Source organism: Ranitomeya variabilis, chromosome 2 (assembly GCF_051348905.1).
Source record: "Ranitomeya variabilis isolate aRanVar5 chromosome 2, aRanVar5.hap1, whole genome shotgun sequence".
NCBI classification, from domain to species: Eukaryota; Metazoa; Chordata; class Amphibia; order Anura; family Dendrobatidae; genus Ranitomeya; species Ranitomeya variabilis.
In genome coordinates this window covers 600,386,264-600,413,711 of record NC_135233.1, presented here as the reverse complement: position 1 = coordinate 600,413,711, position 27,448 = coordinate 600,386,264, and the positions used below count along the sequence as shown (strand labels likewise).

General features: G+C 45.0%; 1 protein-coding gene and 1 long non-coding RNA gene across 3 annotated transcripts in view; both read left to right on the top strand.

Annotated features, from left to right (window-relative positions):
* The window catches only part of LOC143807260 (uncharacterized), a 561,821-nt gene extending 539,427 nt beyond the window's left edge, over positions 1-22,394 (top strand). The window contains exon 2 of the long non-coding RNA XR_013221686.1: positions 21,990-22,394. This is a non-coding gene — a long non-coding RNA (uncharacterized LOC143807260). The remainder of the gene's footprint in view (positions 1-21,989) is intronic.
* MPHOSPH6 (M-phase phosphoprotein 6) lies at positions 757-20,195 on the top strand. 2 transcript variants are annotated; one of them, XM_077288604.1, is made up of 6 exons: positions 817-974; positions 5,364-5,476; positions 17,417-17,508; positions 17,910-18,013; positions 18,664-18,773; positions 19,759-20,195. In XM_077288604.1, exons 1-6 carry the CDS (start codon positions 927-929, stop codon positions 19,895-19,897), a joined length of 606 nt encoding a protein of 201 aa, XP_077144719.1. In that variant the 5' UTR covers positions 817-926; the 3' UTR covers positions 19,898-20,195. The 2 variants fall into 2 exon arrangements, with proteins under 2 accessions (XP_077144720.1, XP_077144719.1); XM_077288605.1 differs by lacking the exon at positions 17,910-18,013 and having other exon boundaries at positions 757-974; positions 17,417-17,507.
* Positions 22,395-27,448: the final 5,054 nt, after the last annotated feature.

Below are 27,448 nucleotides of genomic sequence, written 5' to 3'. Positions count from 1 at the left end.
ATAAATAACAATTAAATAAATAAACAAAGATGAAAAGGAAAAAAAATAGGAGGAATAAGAAACAGAGCGCAAAATTATAAATTGGCCAGGGTAGGAAGGAGTTAAATAAATAATAATAGTAGTAAAAAAAATAAAATAAAGATAAAAGGTTAAAAAAAAAAAAACCCTCATTGAAAGAAAAGGAGGAAAAAAAAATGAGAGTGCATAAGCAAAAATTGGCCAGCGTGGGGAGGGGTTAAATTAATAAAAAATGAAAGTTTAAAAAAGAAAAAAGGGGAGGAGGAAAAATAAATGCAAAAGTAAAAAATTGACCAGGTTGGGAAGGGGTTAAATAAAATGTAAAGATTTAAAATAAAACTGAAATAAAAATCCCTTAATTAAAAAAATAAACGAGAGCGAAAAAGTAAAAGCTCGCCAGGGCAGGAAGAGGTTAAATAGATTAAACAATAATAAATAAAATAATTAAACTGTTAGAAGGTTAAAAAAGAAAAAAAAACTCTTGTTATAAAAAAAATAAAAAGAAACCGAGATGGTAAAAGTAAAAACTGTGCCAGGGAGGAAAGGAGTTAAAATAAGTATTAATAATAGTAATAAAACAATAAAGATAAAAAGGTTAACAGATAAAAGAAAAAGAATCATGAAAGCGGAAAAGCTGGTTGGGGAGAGGAGGGGGTTAATCGCCTGTAATAACGCGGGTCCCTGCGGTCACAGACAGGAGTAATAATAACCCGGGCAGCGGGGCCCGCACTGTGAGTCCCTGCAGGTCACGTGGTGCCGCATCGAGCAGCGACTGCTCTCCCCTGCCGCCTCTGCGATTGCTGCTGTCTGTCGCTAGGCTGCCAGTGCCAGTGAGGCGCCGAGGCCTGTGCTAGTCAGTCGCGATTCCCCCCGATATCGGCGACTCTCTCTCCCCCGGGATTCCCACCATGGCTACCGAAGTGGGAAGACTCTCCAAGAACCTCCTGCGGATGAAGGTAAGAGACGGCCGGGACTCGGCGGCCGCCATGTTTGTGTGTGGGGCGAACACATGGCAGCAGGAAGGGGCCCGCGCCGCCGCTGCTGCAGAGCCTCTTCTTCTGGACTAGCGGTTAAGCATTACGGCTGAAAAAGACTAACTTGTGATTTATTTTCCTAGCTGGCGGTCTGCTGGGACTTGTAGTTCCACAGGGGAACACTGCACCTTTCTGTGCTCATTTTTATGGACCCAAGAAGGACTATGAGTCCCAGCAGAGTGTTTTAGGCCACATAGACTTCTGCTTGTTGTCAGTGACTGAAACTAATTTGCACCTGTTTACTACTTTTACTCTGCTCTCCCCATCTTTTTTTGTTGTTGTTGTACAAGTAGGCGTGGCTTAGAGAAGGGCGGGGCCTGTGACTGTAGCAGCACCAGGCGGACGGATTGGCGTAAATTCCATCACAGGTCGTCCTGCGCGGTTTTCAGATATACTCTGGTCTGGCTAGACTTAAAGGGGTCATCCAGTGACTTTCACCCCCGACATCTGTGATTGGCTGCAGAGATGGCACGTGTCTGCGACCAGATCCAACGGCTCATATGGGCTTGTGATCACTGTGACCGATCACATAATCGTCTGCAGTGGTCCCCACCAGAAGAGGCAGCGGTATGGGAGGAGCTGCAGAGGATTGGTCAGCATTAAAACATATTAGACAACCCCTTTAAGACTATAGTATTGGGTGCCAGATTAAAGAATTTTTTCTATATTAAAGGTGTATTCTGGTGGAAGAAGCTATCTCCCATCTCCAGGATTGGCAGAATGGGACTCTTCTCGCTGGTGGGATGGTGTGCAGCCCGGACCCCCACTTGGTTCATTTTCTATGGGACTGTTACATACCGAGTGCAGCCCCATGGAGGATGAATGGAGCGGCGCTCTGCCGTGCACCTGTTGGGTGTCGCAGGAATGAAGGGTCAGGCATGTTCAGCGTTGATATGCTCATGGGTTCTACATGCAGCTCCAGATGCTTCAGGGTCTCGGAGGGTTAGCTGTCTGCAAGCCTCGTGTGTGGCCAGCTTAAAGGGATTGTCAGTTACTGCCCAACACCTTAATATAAAGCCTAGAGAGTTGGTGGAGGGCGATGTTCTCCTCTGTACTCTGTGCTGCATCCATGATCACATCCATAGGTAGGGGGAGGGGTGATGTGAGCGCTGCAGTCAATCATTGTGTGGAGAAGCATCTCTGAGCACAGTAGTATAGTGGGCAGTTTTTATTTTATAAACGTGTTATTTTTATTTCTTCCTGGGCCCACTAAGTAAATAAAAAAAAATAAATAAAAAAAAATTTAAATAGTATTATTTTTATTTAATAAATAAATATGTAACATATGATAAAAAAACAAACCCAGAAATAATAAATACAAAAATATGGTAATTTAATAAAATACTGTACATTATACTAAAATGATAAATAAAATATAAAACTAATACAGTAAATACAAATTATAAATATTAAAATATGGAAATTAATAAAGTAAATACAAATGATAAATAGTATTAAAATATGATCAATAAATTAATAAAGAATCGTCTAGTAGTGGACAAGCACGCCGTGATCCCTAATGTCAGGCTTATATGACAGACCACCTCGTTCATTGGAGGGTCCGGAGTGATGGTCCCACTATTGGGGTATGGAAGCTCCTGAACGATTGCTTTGTACTTGGGTCCCCAGAGCTGACTTCACAGAGGTTCCCCTCAGTCCTCCATCAGATCAAATGGATACCCTGGCCCCTGAAAGTGATCAGAGGGGCAACGATATCCGGCTTCCCCATTTTTTTTTTAATTTATTTTTTTGGTGGGGGGACACTCCCTTTAAATATTCAAATGGCCGGTATAGCAGATCAGTAACCATGGGTCGTGTACTGGGGGGTCACTAAGGTTATGAGCAGTGTCGTCACCTCCATGGCTAATCTATCTTCGTGTATTAATATACCACAGTGCAATGAGGAGAAGTAGAGAAGGTAAAAAAGCGCATTACACCCCCCCCCAATGTATGATTAATGGGGCACATCAGAAGTCCCCCCTTATGGGCTGCTCCGGTAATCTCCATAGCTGCTATTGATTGTCACTTGAATGTACTCGCTCCTGAGCTATTCACATGGCCGTCCGTCACCGAGGCTAATGAGGCTTCCTGTGCTGCGGCCACTTTTAGCTGAAAGTTATGGGCTCAGGCAAGCTCTCGGATTAAAATAGGAGGTGTCAGACTGTCCGAAATGTAAACTGTAGTGCCGCTGGTGAGCGGGCGGCTTCTCAATAACCGCTCTCTGGTGTAAGTGGGTGTTTTATGGATTTTTTTTTTTTCTTTTTGACTATTATTTTGCTCTTTTCTGCAGTAAATTACTTTGAACATTTTTTCATTTTTAAGAATCGTCATTGTGCAGCTGAAAGGTTCTATGCCGGCGAAAGTCACAATGCAATCCAGTTCTGATCGTCGCCCTCCCGTCACACCTGGGACCCGTCAGTGTGGGCAGCGGGCACGCAGCCCCTGTTACAGCAAAGAACAAAAAGATTCAAGCCGCAATATATATATTTTTTCCCCAGATTGCCTAAGCCTTGACAGTTTTTCAGTGGGACTTTTATCATCTGCAGGCGGGCCAATTTAAGGCTGACATACCGGTATTGTATTACCGCATACGGGCACCATTGGGGGGTGAAGGTACCTCTCCACATTATTGCGAGTTCTGTCATTTTAACAATCTGTGCGCATTTTAAGTGGAACTCCTAGCAGAAGTTTCCATTTAGACTGAAAACTGGATCGTCTTGGTCTAGTTGCTGGACGTATGGAGGGAGAAGTAGTCCTGACCGGGTAAATGAGGGGTTTTTGCCCTCAAGGTGGGACCTGCAGCTATCCGACATGTTTTGTGGCCATGCCATAAATATCCACTACTTTATACTTATTAGATTCGTAGTGGTCCGCCTCTTAGCACCCCCACTGATCAGCTGCCATTAGCTTTGGCGACACAGGTGTCCTCACAGCGTACTGGGCGCTGCAAATCGGCTCCTATTTATTTGCACTGCACGAATGATAGACCTGATCTTGAGGGGGCTTAAGCTGTTGGACCCCCACCAGTCTGATATTGATGACCTACCTTGGTTGCTTGGTGCAATATCTCGAGTCGAGCTCAGTCTATAATGGGCTGTAATACACCACCGTATTGGCAGAGCGCTGGCACTTCGTTAGACATAATATGGGGGTCCCCCACTTATTGATCAATGATCGCTATCATGATATTGTAGGTTGAGGATACATGTGAAAAGTGACCTTTGCCTGCTACAATAAATAGATCCCACCACTTCCTTCTCTGGTGGGAGCACCGGTGTGTGTGCGCTAACCCCACAAAGTAATGTACCGCATACATGTGTAAGAATCCGGTGTATCCGAAAGCAGATCGTCTATTGTACGCAGCCCTGGCTTGTGTGTTAGTAGCAGGCGGTGTGCCCACCTCTATACATCTGCATTAAAAGCAGCGGGGTGCCCCATTACCTGGTAAGTGCTCGTAAAACTAACACTGATGTGAACACAGGTAGATTAAGCAGGGATGGCATAATGAGGCTCCGAACCTGCTGACCCACATTACCACCGCAATCTCTGGTCACGCACTGAAAGATTTCCTCGCTAATGCAAGGCGGCCCGCTAGGTACATCTAATGGAAGCCTAATAAGTGCGGGGAGGGTCCCACTGCCTGACCCTCTCATTCAGCCATTTACTGGAATGTATTCAATGGGATGGAAGTGGCGGAGTTCTGAAAACAGATGTCGTGTTATATTTATGTCGCCATTTGGCTTAATTGGTGTAACTGTACGAGATGCGGCTGCTCCGAATACACACTCCTGCTGGAGGGAGAGAAGTCACTAAGGCATTATGGAGGGGAGCGAGGCATCTATTTCAGGATGGGGATGAGATATGTTGAGCGATGTTGGTTACGCTGCCGTCATGCCAGTCTATGGAGCAAAATAGAGATCGAGCAGACGTATCCTTCACCGTGGTGTGTGCAATGAGCGTGCAGATGGCTGTGCGGTGTGCCGACTCTCCAGGACAATGGTGGCTTATTCAGTGGGTACACTAGGAGTGTGTGCACTCCTGCTCTTTTCTGTAGTTTTCTTCTTCCTTTACGGTCTCAGTTTTTCTATCCTGTCCGTTCCGTTATCACAACATCCACAGAGGCTGCACACCCGGATAAATGGGCAGATGTCACATTTAGGGATCTGAGTTCACAGTAATAAGTCCCCAAAAAATCCGGAAATAACGTGTTCACCCCCATCTCCTTGAATTCTGGTAACAGAGCCGCCGCATTGTAAACTTCTCTCTTCCTCCACGGAAACTTATTAAATCTATTCCTGTTTCTTTCTTTAGTTTATGCAAAGAAGTCTTGACCCAGAAACCAAGAAACAGTTAGAAGAGGAGGAGAAGAAGATCATCAGTGACGAGCACTGGTTCCTCGACCTGCCGGAGCTGAAGGAGAAGGAGTAAGGAGTAGAGTTGAGCGACTTTAACTTTTTTCAGATCGAGTCGGGTTTCGCGAAACCCGACTTTGTCAAAAGTCGGGTCGGGTGAAATCGGCCGATTATTGCGAAAAGTCGGGGGCCGACTGAAACACGAAACCCAATGCAAGTCAATGGGGAATCAAAGTCGGCAGTGAGTGGAGGACAGGAAAACTCCTACAGTGCCCATTTTAATGCCAAAAACTTCAATTCTTATTACTGAAGCTTGTCAATCTTAATTTACTTTATAATAATAGTTAGGTGTTGAAAACTGGGGGTCATTTGGCTAAAGTTGTGGGGGAGTAGCGCTGGCTCAAGATTTTCGTGGGCCCAGGAAACGCGGACTACGTCGCGGCGGTGGAGCAGGGAGAGGTAAGTATTTCAACTTTGCAAGTGCTGTGATCCTGAGCAAGCAGGGGGGGCCCACTTGTTGGCACTGGCACAGGGCCCCTCATAGTACGGCGGGTGGCGCCTCCCTCTGGCAGAGACACTTTTGCGTACTATGAGGGGCCCTGTGACAGTGACGTCGCCAACGAGTATGCCCCCCCACCTGATGAAGGAACCTGCACTTTCATCTGCGCCTTCCTCTTTGTCCCCGTGTAAGGTGGTATAGTATGCGGGAAGGGGAACCTGACTTTCAGCAGGGTCAGATTCTGGCTGTGTAGAGTGCAAGGGGAATGTAGTGGTCTGGGTCAATGTACCAGCGGACTCATCTAGCAGTGGCTGGGCAATGGGCAGGATGAGGAGGAAACACGGCCCTGTGGGGGGAGTCAGCCCATTTAGGGAGGTATAAAAATGGCCTATGGTGGACATTCAGCAGCTGCAAATGGAGGAATTGGAGCAGTCAGTAAGAGGAGGCCAAAAGCAAGACATTTTTCAGGCAAGCTACGTGTCAGCAGGGCAAGGTGGGGCCAAACAATTTGAAATCCATGATTGGTTCATTTTAATGAAGGTTAGATCATCAACATTTTGGGTAGCCAGACGTGTCCTTTTTTCGGTCAGTATTGAACCAGCAGCACTGAAGACTCTTTCTGATAGCAAGACCACAAAGAACAAAAAGACAGCGCCACAATGGATGGTGAAAAAAATAAGAGCTTACATTTATTCTGCCTCCTGTAGCGACGTTTCGGTCAACAGACCTTTATCAAGCACAGTATACAGTGTTCTAACCACCATTATATACACATAACCCCACCCACTAATTAGCCTAGCACCAATAGGGTGTCAATACAAAAGTGAAAAAACATTATAACCTTAACACATACAAAAATATTAAAAACAGTCCCATAGAGTCATTACCACAAAGGCCCTTCATATACTAGGCAGTTAAATAGCTCTGATCGCTCTTATGAGCAAATCATATAATTTTAGAGCTCCTATCCCTTAAATTGTAAACAAAGCGATACCACCAATCAATACACAGCATTATAGTCCCCATGGCGATAACCACCCCCACAGGTATGCCCTTTTAGTGCCCAAACCAATCATGGTAGTAGCTACGCCCCAACCCACAGCACACACCAGTGTGTATGTCCACTCGCAATGTCCAGACCCTATCAATCAAACACTGATAGGCGAGATCGATGTAGCTGTGAATCATGAGTTCCTCCATGTGCGTAGTTGAATCAATCCTCTGGTGAACACCCAGCTGGCCAAACTGCGCACGTCCAAGGCGTCTCCGGTGAAGGTATTGTACATGTCATCCGAAGTCCTTCCCAGTCAGCGGTGTCTAAGTACCGAAAGGCACTCGCTGCGTATGTCCCAATCCAGAGGCTCCCTCTGGTCTGCCAAACCGCGCACACCTCCCGGAGTTATAACAGTGAACCCATTTTCTTCACATCACTTTTTCAGCGGTGCAGCTACAGGACCGAGAATGTGCTCAGGGTACATAAATTAAAAATGTTATACATATGAAAAATCTTAAATCCCAAAAGGGGAGAACCATATATGCTGCCATAAATGTGGATCAATTGTCAAAACAACCTACATATCCATATAAAGTTATACTACGTGTAATTTGTGTAATCAGTTCGTTCCACACAATAAATGCAACATCAGACCCAACTGGAGCATAACAGAGTAAATAATGAATGATCAATAGGTCAAAAAGAGTCTCAAAGAGACAGACTGACCATATCCCCATATCCCCATCTCCCTTACTGTTATCTGCCCAGCCTCAAGCTGCTTAGCATTCACAATCCGACACGGGCACAAGCATTCTACAAATTCGACGTTCCAGTTGGGTCTGCTGTAAACAACACTCCACCACAAAAGGCAATCATCACAGAGTAAATATCATAACACATTTTGTAGGTGTATATATATATTAATGCTGTCATAAATGTGGATCAATTATCGAAACAACTTACATATCCATATATAGTTATACTACATATAATCTGTAATCCGTTTGTTCAGCACAATAAATGCATGTGCATGCAGAAAAACAAACATGTGCAACATCAGACACAACCGGAGCATAATAAAATAAATAATAAATATTATGAATAATCTTTAGGGCAAAAAAAAAAAATCATAAAGAAACTTTAACTGACCATATACCCGTCTCCCATACTGATACCTGCCCAGTCACAAGCTGCTTAGCATTTGCAATCCAACACAGGCATAAGCATTCTACAAGTTAGACGTTCCCGTTGGGTCTGATGTAAACCACAAAAGACAATTAGTCACAGACTAGAAATAATAACAGATTTGTAGGTATATAGGAAAAACATCAGCTAAGGGGCACTTCCCACCTAGATTACAGAGGGCAAAAGAGATTCTCATATGGGACAAGGTAAGTATATAATAGAAAGTTAAAAACAATACACTGATGAAGAGCTACATTAGCATCACAGATTACTAGAGGAAACAATTCTGCTAATATTCAATATTCATTGATAAAGGGTATCAAGTTCAAAAATCCATTTCAATTCCTCATTCTTCAAAAGGGAGATACGATCAACCCCCCCCCCCCCCCCTCAAAGTCGGTACCTCATCTATTACTCTAAATCTCAACTGATTTATTGAATCAGTGGAGATTTAGAAGTATACTCATACTTTAAACATACTCAGAAAATGTCTAGGCACGGGGAGTTCAGTCAGTCCAGTCCTAATGGTACTTTTATGTTTAGTGACTCTCGCTTTGATCTCCATAGTGGTCTCTCCCACATAGAAGAGACCACAACGGCAGCTCAGGACATAGACTACGAAACTACTCGTGCATGTAAACCTCCTACGTATCTCATAATATTTTCCCCATACGTGGATGACAGAAAGAGGAACCCTTTATCATGTTATTACAACAAGCACATCCCAAGCAAGGGAAATTACCCAAACTTGGGCAGCTAAAGGTAGTTTGCAAATCTTTTTTCGTACTTCCTATATCCGATACTACCAATTGGTCTTTCAGATTCCTATTTCGTCTAGAGGAGAACAATGGAGGCTGTTGAAATTCCACAATATCAGTATTACCCCTACCCAAGAGTGGCCAATGTCTACGTATAATATTAGAGACTTGTTTACTCATTCCATTGTAAGTGGTAACAAACTGTATCCTTTTCTGGGATTGCACAACCATCTTTGGGACCAATAGTTCATCCCGACTTCTGTTCAAGGCACATTCTCTAAATTTATCAAGTTCAACCTTTGGGTATCCCCTACAAAGAAACTTTTCTCTGTCCCCCATGACGGCACCACGGAGAGAGGGGATCCGCCCACCAAGGACAGGAAACCTACAGATAAAAAGGCGGTACCTCTCTCCCGCATCAGTTTTGATTTCCTGTCCTTGACGGGACCTGCAGCAGATCTTACCTCAGATCGTCGTTGGATTCCGGGGCCAGTCAAACCGGTTAAGGCAGCGGGGGTTCCCTGCCTCGGCTAGGCTGGGCCACCCGAAGCGCCACCGCTGGGATCAGTAGGTCTCTAGGGTGAGCGGGGGACCGCAGCAGCAGCGCTGCAGTTCCTAGAGGAATCCTCACTACGTGGGGATTCCAGATGGCACACACCCGCAAACCACTGTGAGGGGTCCCTCCATAGGTGGAGCACGGCGCGGCAATGCGCGCTTGAACGGCGCACCAAGAAGCATCAAGTCGCGGCATGGTATCGGACTTCCGGGTTAGAACGCGCATGCGCGGGTGCCGCAATGCCTGCTGGGCGAAGCAGGGCATTCTGGGCGGCGCAGGGCTTGCTGGGAACGCGGTGCATGCTGGGATTGGCGCATGCGCACAGCTAAGCGTCGGGGAGCGTGCGGAAATCGGCGCACAGGATATTTAAATGGGACCTGTCACCCTGGCTAGTTGCTCTAATGGAGTACAGCCAGCGGTCCCCAGCAGCTATGAGTGACCCCGAATTGCAGGGCTCACCAGCGCAGCAAACGCAGGCACCGCAGCAGCAGCAGCAGAAACGCCGGCAGCAGGGGCAAGGGACCTCTCAAGTCCAGCGGCGTGGAGCTGGAGCACGGTCTGGATCTCAGCACAGCAAAAATTCTAGTGCTGCATCCGGATCAAAGGAGCACTATACTGTCGATACGGACCTTCCACAGCCGGTACTGAGGGTACACCAGGTGGTGAGTGATCTCCGTGAATGCTCCGGCTAATAGAGCCTACCTTTCTCTTGTTGTTTTAGGGAAGGAAGAGCGCAGGGAAGTCCAAACATAGGATCTGCGCACTTTGTAAAGAAGATTTACCTGCCTCCTGGGAAAAAAGATTATGTAAATCCTGTATGGAAGAGACTCTCTGTGAAGGGCTTCCAGGGTTCGCCACAGAACTCAAAACACTAATTAAAACCCAGGTGGAAGATACCTTTAAGTCTCTCCAGGAGGGTAAAAAACGTAAAAAAATTAAACAAAAAACCCCTATATCTGACTCTAGTGACTCGGATAGCGGGGAGATTAGTTCAAATTCCTCCAATTCTTCATCATCTTCTTCTCAGGGGGGTCGTAGTTGTTTCCCATTAGAAGAAACGGACTCCCTAATTAAAGCAGTCAGAAGTACCATGGGTCTTGCTGATTCCCACACTAAAAAATCAGTCCAAGATATCATGTTCGGTGGACTGGAGCAGAAAAAAAGAAGGGTGTTTCCCCTTAATGATAAAATACATGCCTTGATAAATAAAGAATGGAAAAAACCTTTGAGAAAGGCCCTGCTTACCCCCAAAAGGAAATACCCTTTTGAAGACCCTGCATGCTCCTTTTGGGAAAAAGCACCCAAATTAGACGTAGCAATCGCTAAAGCGTCAAAGTTTGCCCTACCTTTTGAAGACATGGGGGTCTTAAAGGATCCCATGGATAAAAAAGCGGATGCTTTCCTAAAAAGTTCCTGGGAAGCAGCAGGGGGAGGCCTAAAACCAGCGGTGGCCGCAGCTTGCACTTCCCGCTCCCTTATGGTATGGCTGGACCAGCTGGAATCCCAGCTCAAGGATAAGGCATCCAGAGACAGTATACTTAATACTCTACCAGTAATGAAAGGGGCAGCCGCTTTTCTGGCCGATGCGTCAGCAGACTCAATCAGGCTTTCGGCCAGATCAGCGGTATTCTCCAATGCAGCCAGAAGAGCCCTCTGGCTCAAATGTTGGCCCGGAGACCTCCAGACAAAGGCAAAACTTTGTAATATTCCTTGTGAGGGAGAATTTCTTTTCGGCTCTACTCAGGATGATATTTTGGAAAAGGCAGGGGACAAAAAGAAGTCCTTTCCCGTTCTGCAATACCCATCTTACAAACGTCCTTTTCGGAGTAAAAAATTCTTCCGTAGGAAGCCCCCTAGGTCACAGGACAGATGGGAAGATAAAAAGAATAAGAATAAAGGGTTTATTTTCAACAAAAGCCCCACCGATCCCAAAAAACCTTCACAATGAACTTTCGCCCCAGGTGGGAGGAAGATTGTCCCTTTTCCTCTCAGCCTGGGAAAAGATAACCAGCAGTGCCTGGATTCTGGACTTGGTACAATCGGGACTGAAATTCAAATTTCTTACGTTCCCTCAGCCGTCCTTCCTGGTGACATCTCAGAGAGCTTCTCCACAGGAGCGGATAGCTCTGGAACAGGAAGTCACAACATTATTGAACAAAGGGGTTCTTCGGGAGGTCCCCCTCCAGGAAAAAGGGAGAGGGTTCTACTCTCCGATTTTTCTCAGGAAAAAAACAGACAGGTCTTTCAGGGTAGAGCCCCACAGTGGGACTTAAATCTAGTTCTTACGGCCCTCACCAAAGCACCCTTTGAGCCCTTAAAAGAACTTCCCTTAAAGATTATATCCCTTAAAACCTCCCTTTTGGTAGCCCTCACTTCAGCCCGAAGAATTAGCGACATACAAGCCTTGTCAGCCGGGCCACCCTTCACACTAATATTGGAGGACAGGGTGGTATTAAAAACTGATCCGGCATACTTACCAAAAGTGGCCTCCCGGGTCCATAGGTCCCAAGAGATCTCCCTTCCCTCCTTTTGTCCTAACCCTAAGAACGAGGGGGAAAAATCACTACACACGTTGGATGTCAGAAGGTGTCTCATCCATTACCTGGAGGCTACTAGGGAGTGTAGAGAGGAAGGATCTCTCTTTGTGTGTTTTCAGGGGCCTCGGAAAGGCAAAAAAGCCTCCAAGGGTACATTGGCAAGATGGATCAGGGATGCCATCAACCTCGCGTATACCTCAAGCGGGATGCCAGCTCCAGGGGAAGTTAAAGCTCATTCAACCAGGGCGATGGCGACTTCCTGGGCAGAGAGAACCGGAGCAACAATAGACCAGATATGTAGAGCTGCTACTTGGTCTTCACCCTCAACTTTCTTTAGGCACTATCGGTTGGACTTAAATTCTTCTTCAGACCTTACCTTTGGTAGAAGGGTTCTGGAAGCGGTAGTCCCTCCCTAATGTAGACAGTCTCTGCAATTCTCTCCGTGGTGCCGTCATGGGGGACAGAGAAAATAGTAGTTACTCACCGATAACGGTGTTTCTCTGAGCCCATGACGGCACCCGTACATTCCCTCCCTCACGCGTGGGTGTGCACATTCTTATGATGTTTAGTTATGTATATAATCATTAAGCACGCGGTATCTTTATTAGGCCGGAGACACACTGGTGCGAGATACGGCCGAGTCTCGCTGGTTAAAAGCAAGCTGTGGCACCTGCACTCCGGAGCGGAGCGTGCAGCTCCATGTGTTCCTATGCGGCCGCACGCTCCGCTCCACAGTGCCGGCGCCAGAGCTTGGGTATCACATGCGAGACACGGACGTGTTTCTCGCATGTGTGATCCCGGCCTTAAGGTTTAGTAATGTTGAAACATTTGTAATCGTTAACCTGATGTTCCCTTTAATGCTCTGTAAACAAACTGATGCGGGAGAGAGGTACCGCCTTTTTATCTGTAGGTTTCCTGTCCTTGGTGGGCGGATCCCCTCTCTCCGTGGTGCCGTCATGGGCTCAGAGAAACACCGTTATCGGTGAGTAACTACTATTTTTGAACATTTCATCAAGTCTCTTAACAATACACTCACCGGCCACTTTATTAGGTACACCATGCTAGTAACGGGTTGGACCCCCTTTTGCCTTCAGAACTGCCTCAATTCTTCGTGGCATAGATTCAACAAGGTGCTGGAAGCATTCCTCAGAGATTTTGGTCCATATTGACATGATGGCATCACACAGTTGCCGCAGATTTGTCGGCTGCACATCCCAAAGATGCTCCATACAAGGCAGGATGGATCCATGCTTTCATGTTGTTTACGCCAAATTCTGACCCTACCATCCGAATGTCGCAGCAGAAATCGAGACTCATCAGACCAAGCAACGTTTTTCCAATCTTCTACTGTCCAATTTCGATGAGCTTGTACAAATTGTAGCCTCAGTTTCCTGTTCTTAGCTGAAAGGAGTGGTACCCGGTGTGGTCTTCTGCTGCTGTAGCCCATCTGCCTCAAAGTTCGACGCACTGTGCGTTCAGAGATGCTCTTAGGCCTACCTTGGTTGTAACGGGTGGCGATTTGAGTCACTGTTGCCTTTCTATCAGCTCGAACCAGTCTGCCCATTCTCCTCTGACCTCTGGCATCAACAAGGCATTTCCGCCCACAGAACTGCCGCTCACTGGATTTTTTTTCTTTTTCGGACCATTCTCTGTAAACCCTAGAGATGGTTGTGCGTGAAAATCCCAGTAGATCAGCAGTTTCTGAAATACTCAGACCAGCCCTTCTGGCACCAACAACCATGCCACGTTCAAAGGCACTCAAATCACCTTTCTTCCCCATACTGATGCTCGGTTTGAACTGCAGGAGATTGTCTTGACCATGTCTACATGCCTAAATGCACTGAGTTGCCGCCATGTGATTGGATGATTAGAAGTTGGACAGGTGTACCTAATAAAGTGGCCGGTGAGTGTATGTGTCTCACACAAAACAATTCTTCTCATTCTTAATAGCTGTCTCCATGGTAGGGATTCCAATAGCACACTAGCAGCAGGGCAAGCGAGCTCTTGTTCCTGACCGGGAGCATCCACTGACGACTCGCTGCTTTTATATTTGGAAATTTCTAAAGAGGATGCGAAAGAGCTAGAGGCTGAGTCAGCAAGGAAAGCCAAAACTTTTTCCTGCTGCTCCGGCTTTAAAAGCTGTTTTCCTACTCCCAGATAAGGGAGCCTTCGAGGTCTTGTGTAGCCAGACGATGATGCTGGCTCAACACCTCCAGCCTTAAGGCCCCGTCTCACTAAGCGATTTACCAACGATCACGACCAGCGATACGACCTGGCCGTGATCGTTGGTAAGTCGCTGTGTGGTCGCTGGGGAGCTGTCACACAGACCGCTCTCCCCAGCGACCAACGATCAGGGGAACGACTTCGGCATCGTTGAAACTGTCTTCAACGATGCCGAAGTCCCCCTGCAGCACCCGGGTAACCAGGGTAAACATCGGGTTACTAAGCGCAGGGCCGCGCTTAGTAACCCGATGTTTACCCTGGTTACCAAAAAAAACAAACACTACATACTCGCCTTTCGGTGTCCAGGTCCCTTGCCGTCTGCTTCTTGCTCTGACTGAGCCGCCGTACAGCGAGAGCAGAGCGCAGCGGTGACGTCACTGCTGCGCTCTCACTTCTCACTGTACGGCCGGCAGTCAGTGAGAGCAGGAAGCAGACGCCAAGGGACCTGACGGACATCAGAAGGCGAGTATGTACTGTTTGTTTTTTTTTACATTTACGCTGGTAACCAGGGTAAACATCGGGTTACTAAGCGCGGCCCTGCGCTTAGTAACCCGATGTTTACCCTGGTTACCAGTGAAGACATCGCTGGATCGGTGTCACACACACCGATTCAGCAATGTCAGCGGGGCCTCAACGACCAAAAAAAGGTCCAGGCCATTCTGACACGACCAGCGATCTCGCAGCAGGGGCCTGATCGCTGGTACGTGTCACACATAGCGAGATCGCTATGGAGGTCGCTGTTGCGTCACAAAACTTGTGACTCAGCAGCGATCTCGCTAGCGATCTCGCTATGTGAGACGGGGCCTTTAGGTGCTATTGTGCTTTTCCCACTACCACAAGATGCTCCACCATCAGTACCAGCTGGCAACCACCGCCCACGGGCTCTTCCACCAGACTTCCTCATTTGTTGGAAAATCTAACCAAAATAACAACCGTTATATGGTACTGTAAAACAAGGTAGAAGGTGTATATAAGCTTGTTGGGAATTTAAATCTCCCCTTTTTTGTTTTTTTTTGTTTTGGGGAGACTGAACCAAAACTCAGGCCTTGTGCATAAAACAACACAATGTAAGTGGCAGAAAGTGGCTGGCTGATATGCGACAAACTAACAGGACTGTAGTATATCCTCTTCGTGAGAATTTGAATCTCACTTTTTTGGGGGGGAGACTGAACCAAAACTCAGGCCCAGTGTATAAAACAACACAATGAAAGTGGCTGGAAGATATATGAAAAAATACAAGGACTGTAGTACAATTTCAATCTCCCTACAATGATCTCAGGACAAGTATGGCAGCAATAAAAAGGACTGCTGCACACAAAAGTGTGGACAAATAAACAAGATAACTGTGTGGAAAGGAGCAACAGGATTTTTGCTTTTAGAAAAGCAGTTGGTTTGCACAGCACCGTGCAAACAGCAATGCAGCTATCAGGGAGCCTTATAAGGCAGCCTAATAAGCTACAGAGCTGATGCACAGAAATCTAGCCTCCACTGTCCCTGCAAAAAAAAGGTGGTGTTGGACAGTGGAAATCGCTACAGCACAAGCGGTTTGGGGGTTAATCTTCCCTCCCTAACTATATCCCTTCTTCTGATGAAGCTGCAGCAACCTCTCCCTATGCTAAGACCGGCAGAAGTAAGATGGCGGTCGGCGTGCACGCCCCTTTATAGCCCCTGTGACGCCGCAGAAAGCAAGCCAATCACTGTCATGCCCTTCTCTTAGATGGTGGGGACCGAGACCTATGTCATCACGTTGCCCACACTCTGCGTCCTCCTTCCTTGGCTGAGAAATGGCGCTGAAAGCGTCATGAAACGCGACTTTGGCGCGCAGATCGGCAACCGCATGGCCGATCCCACACTAGGGTCGGGTTTCATGAAACCCGACTTTGCCGAAAGTCGGCGATTTTTTTTTTTTTTTTTTTTTTTTTTTTTTTTTTTTTTAATTTGTCCGATCCGTTTCGCTCAACCCTACTAAGGAGCATTGATCACTTATATGTTACATCCTGTAGAAACGCACAGCGGCGCGACAAGTCCCAGCCGAGTGTCAGCGTCGCGCCGATTACAGAAAGTCACACACTTGTCGTGTCGTGCAGCCCTGCGCCATCTCATTGCCCACAGTCCTATAATATGTGCACAGAGACTGTAGATGACGCTCCTGTCCTGTTTGCCCAGCGTTCACACTTGGACCCTGACCTCCTCAGTATTTATTGGGTTTGCATTAGAAATGGCTTTTTAAATGCAGGAGGCTGCAACCAGTAATAATTGGAAGTCCCTTGAGCTTCCCGGCGCCTCTAATTTACAACCAGGCTAGCTGCGCCGGCCGGAGGTAGTGCAGGTTTTTTATTCTCTTTTTTTTTTTTTTTTTGCTTTCTAACTGTAGATCTTAAAGCTTTAAACATTCCTTGAGATACTCGCCCTTTTAATATCAAACTGTGCAGTGCTGCTGAAATAAATTATCGCCTCCCCGCCACTCATTTTCTTACAGTAATTCTGCCATGTACATAAAGGATCAAACAGCCAAACACATTTAAAGGGGTTTCTCGCTAGCATAATTTGGTGAAAAAAGCAAAGTTCTTGGTGAAAAAATAATTAAATTTACATCAAACACAAATGAATGTTTAATTCTATACTTGATACTTAGCGGCTGGTTTCCTAGACAAGGATAACACTTGTAAGCTCTTTGCTATTGAGCTTGTAAGCGCTCCTCTGAAACAGGTCAGATCGCCCCGCACTCCGCTCGCAGAATTGGAGAGCGCACGGTTCAGATAGTGCCGCCGGTACGACATGTCCATCATTTAGGAGTCAGAAGGCAGAGAACACGTGTGCTGCTGAAGATCAATCATGACAGCGAGCCTTTAATGTTTTTATCTCTTTGGTTTAAAAGCTAAAATTCTCAGTTGTCGGCAGCACATTGCTATAAATAAGGGTGTGCTGTCGACATTATGCACGACCGACCTATGGTATGATTGTGATACCACCTGTCTGATCGGCACCATTGTAATAACATCTTTAGAGGCCGATGCCTTGAGACGAGTGTTATCGGCTGGGGGATTAGAGAGGAGTAATGGGCTGGAGAATAGATTTATTGATCCGTACATTAGCTGGGGAGGATTTAAATAAGGTGCCAAGATGGTAAAAAGATAGCCTAGCCATAGGGGAAAGGAGATGGAGATGTAAGGGTTGCGTCCCATTTATTAGCACATGAGCAGATGACGGGCAAATAAAAGGCACACTTGCACTGATTGAATTTTCCTAACCTTTTTCAGGAGTTTTATCATAGAAGAAAGAAGTTTCCATCTGTGCGAAGATTTCCTGTACGGCAGAATGTCCTTCAAAGGGTTTAATCCGGAGATTGAGGTAAAGGGTTGTATCAATGGTATCAAATAAAATCAGGGCTGCCTTCGAGATCCATAATAACCTGCCCATTCCCGCGTTGGTCATGTCTGGCCATTAAAGAGGTTAAGTACTTCTGCATTAGAAGCTGATGACTTTTCCACCTGCATGCACGAATCCTGTCCCGAGTAGGAAACATGCACAGTACCTGCTGCGGGTCATTAACGTCATCCGATGCCAAGTGCGCGCCTCTAGACATTTCTAGATCAATCCTTTTAAGCGTAATTTTTGGTCGTAGGCTAAACCTAGCAGTAATTGCTACCGTTGTCTGCTCCTCGGAGGCCGCATTTATGGAGCTGGGCTTCAAAGAGGTAGTCTAAGGGTATAGATAAAATTCCAAATATAATTGTCAAAATTGTTCCTTGGCCGACGCCGCAGCCTGGACCCCCCTACTATCCCCCAGGCAAATTATGTTGCATGTCAGTGGGCTATCTGCTAACATTACCCCAGGATATGGTTTATTTCACCAGGTAGGACATGACATTTCTGCCATATTGTGCACATAAGGTGGTGGAATTATTAATATATATATATATATAATATATATATATTTTGTTTGCAGCCTCTCCAGACACACATTTGCGCCCAAGTCCTATAACATCTAGCTAAGGATTTATAAAATCAGAAAGGCTTTTTTAAAAAAAAAAATACACAAAAAAAACCAAAACCCTTTGCTAGTCTTTGGCAACCATTTCTCCAGGCAAAATATTTTATTAAAAGCTAACTCTATTTATGTCAACCGTAATGAATAATTCCATTGCAATTATCCATCCGGTTTTATAAAGCTGTTGTGGGTCCAGCGAGACATCCCGGCCGTGAGCTTAGCACGGCAGATGAGAAAATGAACCCGATCGGGTCAATTTTAATCTTCCCTTTTTTATTATCTGGATTCGGGACAGACAGGTGGCATGTCCTCACTTCCAGCTCAGGATTGGGGTATTACATGGTGCCCATTATAGCCAATGAGCAGAGGTATTCATAGTTAATTTATTTTAAATCGTTTTGCAGATCTCTTAGAAGAAAAGCACATCTGTCCCCGGTGCTAGGCCCGCTGTCACCATGACTTATGACCCTCCGTCTCTGGTCACAGCCCACTCAATCATCTCATTTCTATTCTCAGAAACTTATGGTCCAGATGAACTCCAAGACCACGGAAACAAAGGCAGAAGAGGAAGACCCTGACTTTGGAAAAATGGATGTGGATGTGACAGATGAAGAAATGGCTCTCCGGTAGGATTTATCATCTTCCTCCATGGTCAGAAAGTGATGAGAAGTGTCATTAATATATATGAATCCGGTAACACCACCGTGAATCATAGCAGGGAGTCTTCAAGGCTCTGGGATTTTGGGGAGGTGTCGGGCATACGGTGACTAACTCAGATATACAATGTTCTTTATAGGACGGGGCAGAGGCTTGCCAAAATTAGGACGTTGTATGGAAAGCGATAGTTGGTCACAAAACTGTGGTGCAAAGTTCTCCCTTTATTAGGAAGTTGCATTCGTTACAAAACTGAACCCAAATATTAATATGCAAAATGTGGAAATTCATAGTTTACCTTCCCATTACAAAGCATTCTGCACTTGTGTATTTCACTTTTCTTGGGGATGCACTTACCAGGCATGTGCAAAAGGGGGTCCTCCTCTCCATTAGGCTCAGGGGCTGCTCTAAGGTTATGCAGACCCTCAGGCAACAGAGCCCTGCTGGCCCCTCTTCGCTTTCCTTCTCAAGCTTTTTTTTTTTTTTTCTTCTTCTTCATCAATACACCAGTATCAGCTCTTTTTTTGCAGCAGGAAAATACTTTATTGGTAGTATACAACTTTCTAAACGCATTTTTAATACACTTTAAAAAAAAAAATTAAGGAAAAAATATGTTTTGTACGGGCTGAAACGTCCTATCGCTTGGGCATTGAATAAACATTTTTATTGAAGGGCGTGCTGCCTACATTTTTTTGCCATATTTTTTTTTATTAGGGGGACTTGAACCTGCGTCCACTTGTGAAATACGCTTTTTTTAAGGATGTATCCTACAGATTCGGGGGGACTACAGTGGCCCCCCTATAGCTGCTGGTAGAGTTGCTTGCTCTGCCCACCTCACCGTGCTTTTACAGATGAGCTTAACCCCCCCCCCCCCCCCCCAAAAAAAAAAAAAAAAAAAAAAAAACTCCAAAATAAAACCCTGTGAACCATCCTAGTAAAATCCTTTTTCCTTTCCAGATACGAGTCGTTAGTCGACAGCATCAGAAAGAAATTTGCAAAAAAGAGAGACCACGCAGCCATCAAGGAAACAGAAGATGAAAACAGTAATGTTAAAGGCCATAAAGTGAAGAAAGCTTTTCTAAAGCCTCAAGACTGAGCTGCTGCAGAACATGAAGGACTGTTTGAAAGCCTGTGTGTAAACCAGACAACTGTACAGTTCATTTTAATTGTTTCAGATTTATTTTTTTTTATTTTTATAACAATATGTAAGAAGCTATAAATCAAACGGACGCTTTCTACACATCTGTACTTTGAGGAACGAGTTTTTAATGTCGTGTTTGGGTTTGCATCTCAAACTCATTTGCTTAATGGGGGCTGAGCTGTAGTACCCCATACAGACCATGGACAAGTGTGACGCTGTTCCAGGAAGAATAAAGATCTGTCTTCAAATTGCATGTTACCACTTTAATGTCGTTAGTACATTACATTATCCTGTACTGATCCTTAGTTACACCCTGAATTATACCCCAGAGCTGCACTCACTGTTCTGCTGGTGGAGTCACTGTGTACATACATTACTGATCTTGATTTACATCCTGTATTATACTCCAGAGCTGCACTCACTATTCTGCTGGTGCAGTCACTGTGTACATACATTACTGATCCTGAGTTACATCCTGTATTATACTCCAGAGCTGCACTCATTATTCTGCTGGTGCAGTCACTGTGTACATACATTACTGATCCTGAGTTACCTCCTGTATTATACCCCAGAGCTGCACTCACTATTCTGCTGGTGCAGTCACTGTGTACATACATTACTGATCCTGATTTACATCCTGTATTATCCTCCAGAGCTGCACTCACTATTCTGCTGGTGCAGTCACTGTGTACATACACTACTGATCCTGAGTTACATCGTGAATTATACTCCAGAGCTGCACTCACTATTCTGCTGGTGCAGTCACTGTGTACATACATTACATTACTGATCCTGAGTTACATCCTGTATTATACTCCAGAGCTGCACTCACTATTCTGCTGGTGCAGTCACTGTGTACATACATTACTGATCCTGAGTTACCTCCTGTATTATACTCCAGAGCTGCACTCACTATTCTGCTGGTGCAGTCACTGTGTACATACATTACTGATCCTGAGTTACCTCCTGTATTATACTCCAGAGCTGCACTCACTATTCTGCTGGTGCAGTCACTGTGTACATACATTACTGATCCTGAGTTACCTCCTGTATTATACTCCAGAGCTGCACTCACTATTCTGCTGGTGTAGTCACTGTGTACATACATTACTGATCCTGAGTTACCTCCTGTAGTATACTCCAGAGCTGCACTCACTATTCTGCTGGTGCAGTCACTGTGTACATACATTACTGATCCTGAGTTACCTCCTGTATTATACTCCAGAGCTGCACTCACTATTCTGCTGGTGTAGTCACTGTGTACATACATTACTGATCCTGAGTTACCTCCTGTATTATACTCCAGAGCTGCACTCACTATTCTGCTGGTGCAGTCACTGTGTACATACATTACTGATCCTGAGTTACCTCCTGTATTATACTCCAGTGCTGCACTCACTATTCTGCTGGTGCAGTCACTGTGTACATACATTACATTTCGGATCCTGTACTGATCCTGAGTTACACCCTGAATTATACCCCAGAGCTGCACTCGCTATTCTGCTGGTGCAGTCACTGTGTACATACACTATCCTGTAATGATCCTGAGTTACAACCTGTATTATCCTCCAGAGCTGCACTCACTATTCTGCTGGTGCAGTCACTGTCTACATACATTACATTACTGATCCTGAGTTACCTCCTGTATTATACTCCAGAGCTGCACTCACTATTCTGCTGGTGCAGTCACTGTGTACATACATTACTGATCCTGAGTTACCTCCTGTATTATACTCCAGAGCTGCACTCACTATTCTGCTGGTGCAGTCACTGTGTACATACATTACTGATCCTGAGTTACCTCCTGTATTATACTCCAGAGCTGCACTCACTATTCTGCTGGTGCAGTCACTGTGTACATACACTATCCTGTAATGATCCCGAGTTACAACCTGTATTATCCTCCAGAGCTGCACTCACTATTCTGCTGGTGCAGTCACTGTGTACATACATTACTGATCCTGAGTTACATCCTGTATTATACCCCAGAGCTGCACTCACTATTCTGCTGGTGCAGTCACTGTGTACATACATTACTGATCCTGAGTTATATCCTGTATTATACTCCAGAGCTGAACTCACTATTCTGTGCTAACAAGAAGCTTAATGATTAGTTTTAAGTGGAAGCCATCAGATTTATGAATGCAGCTCTGTAGTATCATTTAGCCTGTAGCACAGGGTCATTACAGGATAAAATATATCTACCTTTTATGTAAAGTTATAGCCATTTGTTAACTGCTGAGTGTTGAGATATGATATCGTGTAGATAGATTACACTCGGTCCAATGTAAAAAAAAAAAAAAAAAACTGCATTTTTAAGTGACCCCATAATTGATCAGGGCTATGATGGCCGGTCCGGCTCCTATACAACGAGTAATTGGCTACTCTGCATTGTAGAGTCATAGACTATTAGAGGGAGGCTCTATGGGTAAACATTATGCTCCAGGGGAAGGTGGTGTGACTCTTGGCATTTTTTTTCCCGCAAAAAACCTTGCACCATCTTTGTCCATGCCTGCTATTTGTTTTTGTATTCACTTGAATAAGGCAAAACTGTAATACCATATACAGCCTGTGTACAAAGGTGGCACTGTCTATGGTATGACTGTATGAAATCTAGTCTCTTATTTCTGATCTGATGTGATGTGTGTAGAAACGCGTCGGCTCATTAAATATTTTTATAGAAGTTTTTTGTATTCCTTGGAGGTCCAACCTCTGCAGCCCACCTTGAACCTGAGGATCATGGATGATGGGGTCAGATTACTGATTTAGTGCTGCTCTCCCTTTCAAGTCTTCCCTTACATAGTGATGCCCCCGACCACCCACTGTGCAGGGACTTGTTCGTACCCTCTCAATTGTAAAGTGCTGCGGAATATGTTGGCGCTGTAGAACTAAAATGATTTATTTATGAGCCTCGCACAATGGCATGACGTCGCATGGCTTGATAAACACCAGAGGTGCCCAGGATTTAAGCCACATAAGTGAAGAGAGCCCGGGTCTGACCCTGGCAGCGCAAATTGTTTTGCTCAACACTATCTAGTTTTGGGATGTAACGTACTGTGCATAAGTTTTAGTCGGGTGTGGAGAAAATGCTGCAAACTAAGAATTCTTACACCAATAGAATCTGTGAACAGGTTTGACCAGAGACCAGCATAATATAGGGGCAGAGAACCCGATTCCAGTGATGTCACTTGTTCAGCTGCTTACCATAGTTTCAATACAATCGGTGTTTTATCAGCAAACCAGATTATCACAAGAGGAATATTTGTCAAGTCCAGCTAGTGTTTAACCATGCCCCCACCATTGATTGGAAGATTGTTGCCAATCAGGGGGGGGTGGGGGTTCTATAATAACCAGTAAAGGCTAAGTAAAGAACTGTGAGATGATATTAATACCCTGGGAACCTTTTATGGCTATTGGCCCCTTCCCAGAATATTAACGTCAGCCCTCAGCTGGTTAGGAAAATTAATGGGGACCCCATACCATTTTTTTAATTTATAAAATAAAAAGTACAGAAAAATAAGCATGCAAAGATATTTTTATCTTTGAACATCTTTAATACATAGAAATTTAAGTGTTTTATGCTGAATTTCATTTCATACGTGGCACACTGTCACACGGATCACAGATGTCATGCGGACTGGTTTTTCCAGTAGAGGAATAACCAGGACATGTGAAGGGGGCCTCAGAGATAGAAGCATCTGCACGAGCGACATCCACAGATCTGAGGTCGGCTCTCCAAGATGTTTGGAACAACCTCTTGTAAGTATTTTACGATCATTAATATTTTAGCCTGTGACCTTTTGGGGAAGCGTAGAGCGATTATGATTGCAGGGTATTTTTTTTACACCTTTTTCTGCAGCTCCTTTGTTCCTTTAGAAGAGACGATCAAAAGAGAAGACGCCTTCTAATTTTAGCTTAATAAAGGCTCGTGAAAAGAAAGCCGACAACATGTCCTAAAACAATAGCCGCATTGTGTTCTTTTGTTGTTTTGCTGCTTTTTTTTTTCTCGTCTTAAGATGGAGAAGACGTTTTCACTCATTGTTTTATAGAAAGTTAATCGTGTACTTTATAAAAAGACGAGCGGCATTTAGCAGCCGATGCCTTGTTTTGTACAACAAACGATCTTGGCGCTGTTAAGTGGTGCGGTGATTGGCAGTCGGGCATTCAGCGGGTATATAATTGTGTTTTCTTTATTTCCAGATGATACGGCGTATAATACCAGCGAGCACTTTGGTTTCAAGTATTTATTTCAGAGAACATATCTGCTTTTCCTTATCTCTCTCTCTTGAGTGAGTTTGTCATGTTATGCATTGATAACATGCGTTAGCGCGGCTGACACGGATGCATTATTACATATTTGGCTTAGCTGGAGGAATATGACTTATGCGGAAATGTATTAGATGGTATGATGAAATGTTTAACCAACAAGTCTGTTTTCACCTTCCTGACCAGTCCAATTTTTTTCAATTCTGACCACTGTCCCTTTAAGTGGTAATAACTCTGGAACGCTTCAAGGTATCCAAGTGATTCTGACTGTTTATTTGTGACACAATGGACTTTATATTAGTGGTAAAGTTAGGTTGATATGAGTTCCATCTATTTACGAAAATATCGAAAATTTGCTCACAAAATTTGAAAATTTTGCAATTTTCAAACTTTGAATTCTGTTGCCCTTAAACCAGATACAGGTAGTCCTCGACTTACGACGTTGATCCGTTCTTACACGGCGTCGTAAACCGAATTTCGATGTAAGTCGGACCATACATTCATACAGCACTGTACCATAATAACAGTACAGTACTGCAAACACTTAGCCTATCCAAACACCTATCCTAACACAGTACCCTACATAATTAGGGGGTTATGGCGTGCAGGAGACTCGTTTTCCTCGTGTAACCAGGTACAGTGTACAGTACTGGACTCTATTATTCTGCCACTGCACGTAGTTGCATGTAGTTCGACTTACGACGCAAACGTCGTGTAAGTCGGAACGAGGCCTCGTATAAAGCGTTGTAACCACGAAAAGATGTAACTCGAGACCGTTGTAACCCGAGGACTAACTTGTAGTTATACCACACAAAGTAGAGAATAAATAACATTTTACACATGTCTACTTCACATCGGCATTGTTTTTGTAACAATTTTTTTGTTAGGAGATTGCAAAGGTTAAAAGTTGATCAGTAGTTTCTCATTTTTCCAACAAAATTTACAAAACCAATTATTATTTTACAGACCACATCAAGTTTGAAGTGACTTTCAGGGCCCTGTGTGTTGTGAATTCCGCTCTTGGGCTCCCTCCGGTGGTTGTAAGTGGCAATTTTGTGAGTTCTGCTCTTGGGCTCCCTCCGGTGGTTTTAAGTGGTACTGCTGCTCCTTGGATTTAGTAGTCAGCAGCTGCTTCCACTGATTGTCTTTCTGGCTCGGCTATTTAGCCTGGTTCTATCCTTCAGCCTGTGCCAGTGATCAATGGTTCCTGGTTGGATTCACATCTCTGCTTGGATTTCCCTGATATTCTGACCAGTTCAGCAAAGATAAGTCCTTGCTTTCTTCTTTTGCAGTCCACTTGTTGTGGACTTAATCTTTCTGCACTTTCTATGTTTTTTCTAGTCCAGCTTGTCAGTATGGATTTATTCAGTTAAGCTGGAAGCTCTGGGAAGCAGATTTACCCTCCACACCTTTAGTCAGGTGTGGAGATTTTTGTAAACTCTGTGGTGGATTTTTCTAGTTTTTAATACTGACCGCTGTTATGACCCCAATGGCAGAGGGTCTCAGAAATAAATACCAAGTCTGCAAACACAAAAACCAGCTCATATGGCAGTGGTAACTGGGCTAACCGTATATCTAATCCTAGCACCACAAATAGCAGCAGCCGGGGAACGTGCCTACGTTGGTTCTAGACGTCTCGCGCCAGCCGGAGAACTAACTAACCCTAGAAGGGAAAAGATAGACCTTTCTTGCCTCCAGAGAAAAGACCCCAAAAGTTGGATACAAGCCCCCAACAAATAGTAACGGTGAGGTAAGAAGAAAAGACAAACGTAAGAATGAGCTAGGTATTTAGCAAAGAGAGGCCCACTGACTAATAGCAGAATATAGTAAGATGACTTATACGGTCAGCAAAAACCCTATCAAAATTTCCACGCTGGATATTCAAGAACCCCCGAACCGTCTAACGGCCCGGGGGGAGAATACCAGCCCCCTAGAGCTTCCAGCTAAATCAGAAATCACATTTAGTACAAGCTGGACAGAAAACAAAAGCAATGCAAATAACCAAAAAACAAGGAAGCAGGACTTAGCTTAATTTTGCAAGAACCAGGACCAGCAGACAGGAGCAAACAGAAAGGACTGATTACAACGATGCCAGGCACTGGACTGAGAATCCAGGAAGTTTATATAGCAACACCCCTGGACTAACGACCCAGGTGGGTGCCAAACTGAGAAAAGACAATCCCAGAGTCATATCACTAGTGACCACAAGAGGGAGCCAAAAAAGTCTAATTCACAACAGTACCCCCCCTTTAAGGAGGGGTCACCGAACCCTCACCAAGACCACCAGGGCGATCAGGATGAGCAGCGTGAAAGGCACGAACTAAATCGGCCGCATGCACATCAGAGGCAACCACCCAGGAATTATCCTCCTGACCATAGCCCTTCCACTTGACCAGATACTGAAGCCTCCGCCTGGAGAGACGAGAATCCAAGATCTTCTCCACCACGTACTCCAACTCGCCCTCAACCAACACCGGAGCAGGAGGCTCAACAGAAGGAACCACAGGTACAACGTACCGCCGCAACAAAGACCTATGGAACACGTTGTGAATGGCAAACGACACCGGAAGATCCAAGCGAAAGGACACAGGATTAAGGATTTCCAATATCTTGTAAGGACCGATGAAGCGAGGCTTAAATTTAGGAGAGGAGACCTTCATAGGAACAAATCGAGAAGACAGCCATACCAAATCCCCAACACAAAGTCGGGGACCCACACCGCGGCGGCGGTTGGCAAAACGCTGAGCCTTCTCCTGTGACAACTTTAAGTTGTCCACCACATGATTCCAGATCTGCTGCAACCTATCCACCACGGAATCTACCCCAGGACAGTCAGAAGACTCCACATGTCCCGAGGAAAAACGAGGATGGAAACCAGAGTTGCAAAAAAAAGGTGAAACCAAGGTGGCGGAACTAGCCCGATTATTAAGGGCAAACTCAGCCAACGGCAAGAAGGTCACCCAATCATCCTGATCTGCAGAAACAAAACACCTCAAATAAGCCTCCAGAGTCTGATTAGTTCGCTCCGTTTGTCCATTAGTTTAAGGATGAAAGGCAGACGAAAACGACAAATCAATGCCCATCTTAGCACAAAAGGATCGCCAGAACCTGGAAACAAACTGGGATCCTCTGTCAGACACGATATTCTCAGGAATGCCGTGCAAACGAACCACATTCTGAAAGAACAAGGGAACCAGATCGGAAGAGGAAGGCAGTTTAGGCAAAGATACCAAATGGACC

What these genes read in the sequence shown, in the direction of transcription:
- MPHOSPH6 (XM_077288604.1), top strand. Translation starts at nt 927, where the DNA reads ATGGCTACCGAAGTGGGAAGACTCTCCAAGAACCTCCTGCGGATGAAG. An exon ending in AGAACCTCCTGCGGATGAAG is followed by an intron (nt 975 to 5,363) that starts GTAAGAGACGGC and finishes TTCTTTCTTTAG; the next exon opens with TTTATGCAAAGAAGTCTTGA. An exon ending in GATGAAGAAATGGCTCTCCG is followed by an intron (nt 18,774 to 19,758) that starts GTAGGATTTATC and finishes TTTCCTTTCCAG; the next exon opens with ATACGAGTCGTTAGTCGACA.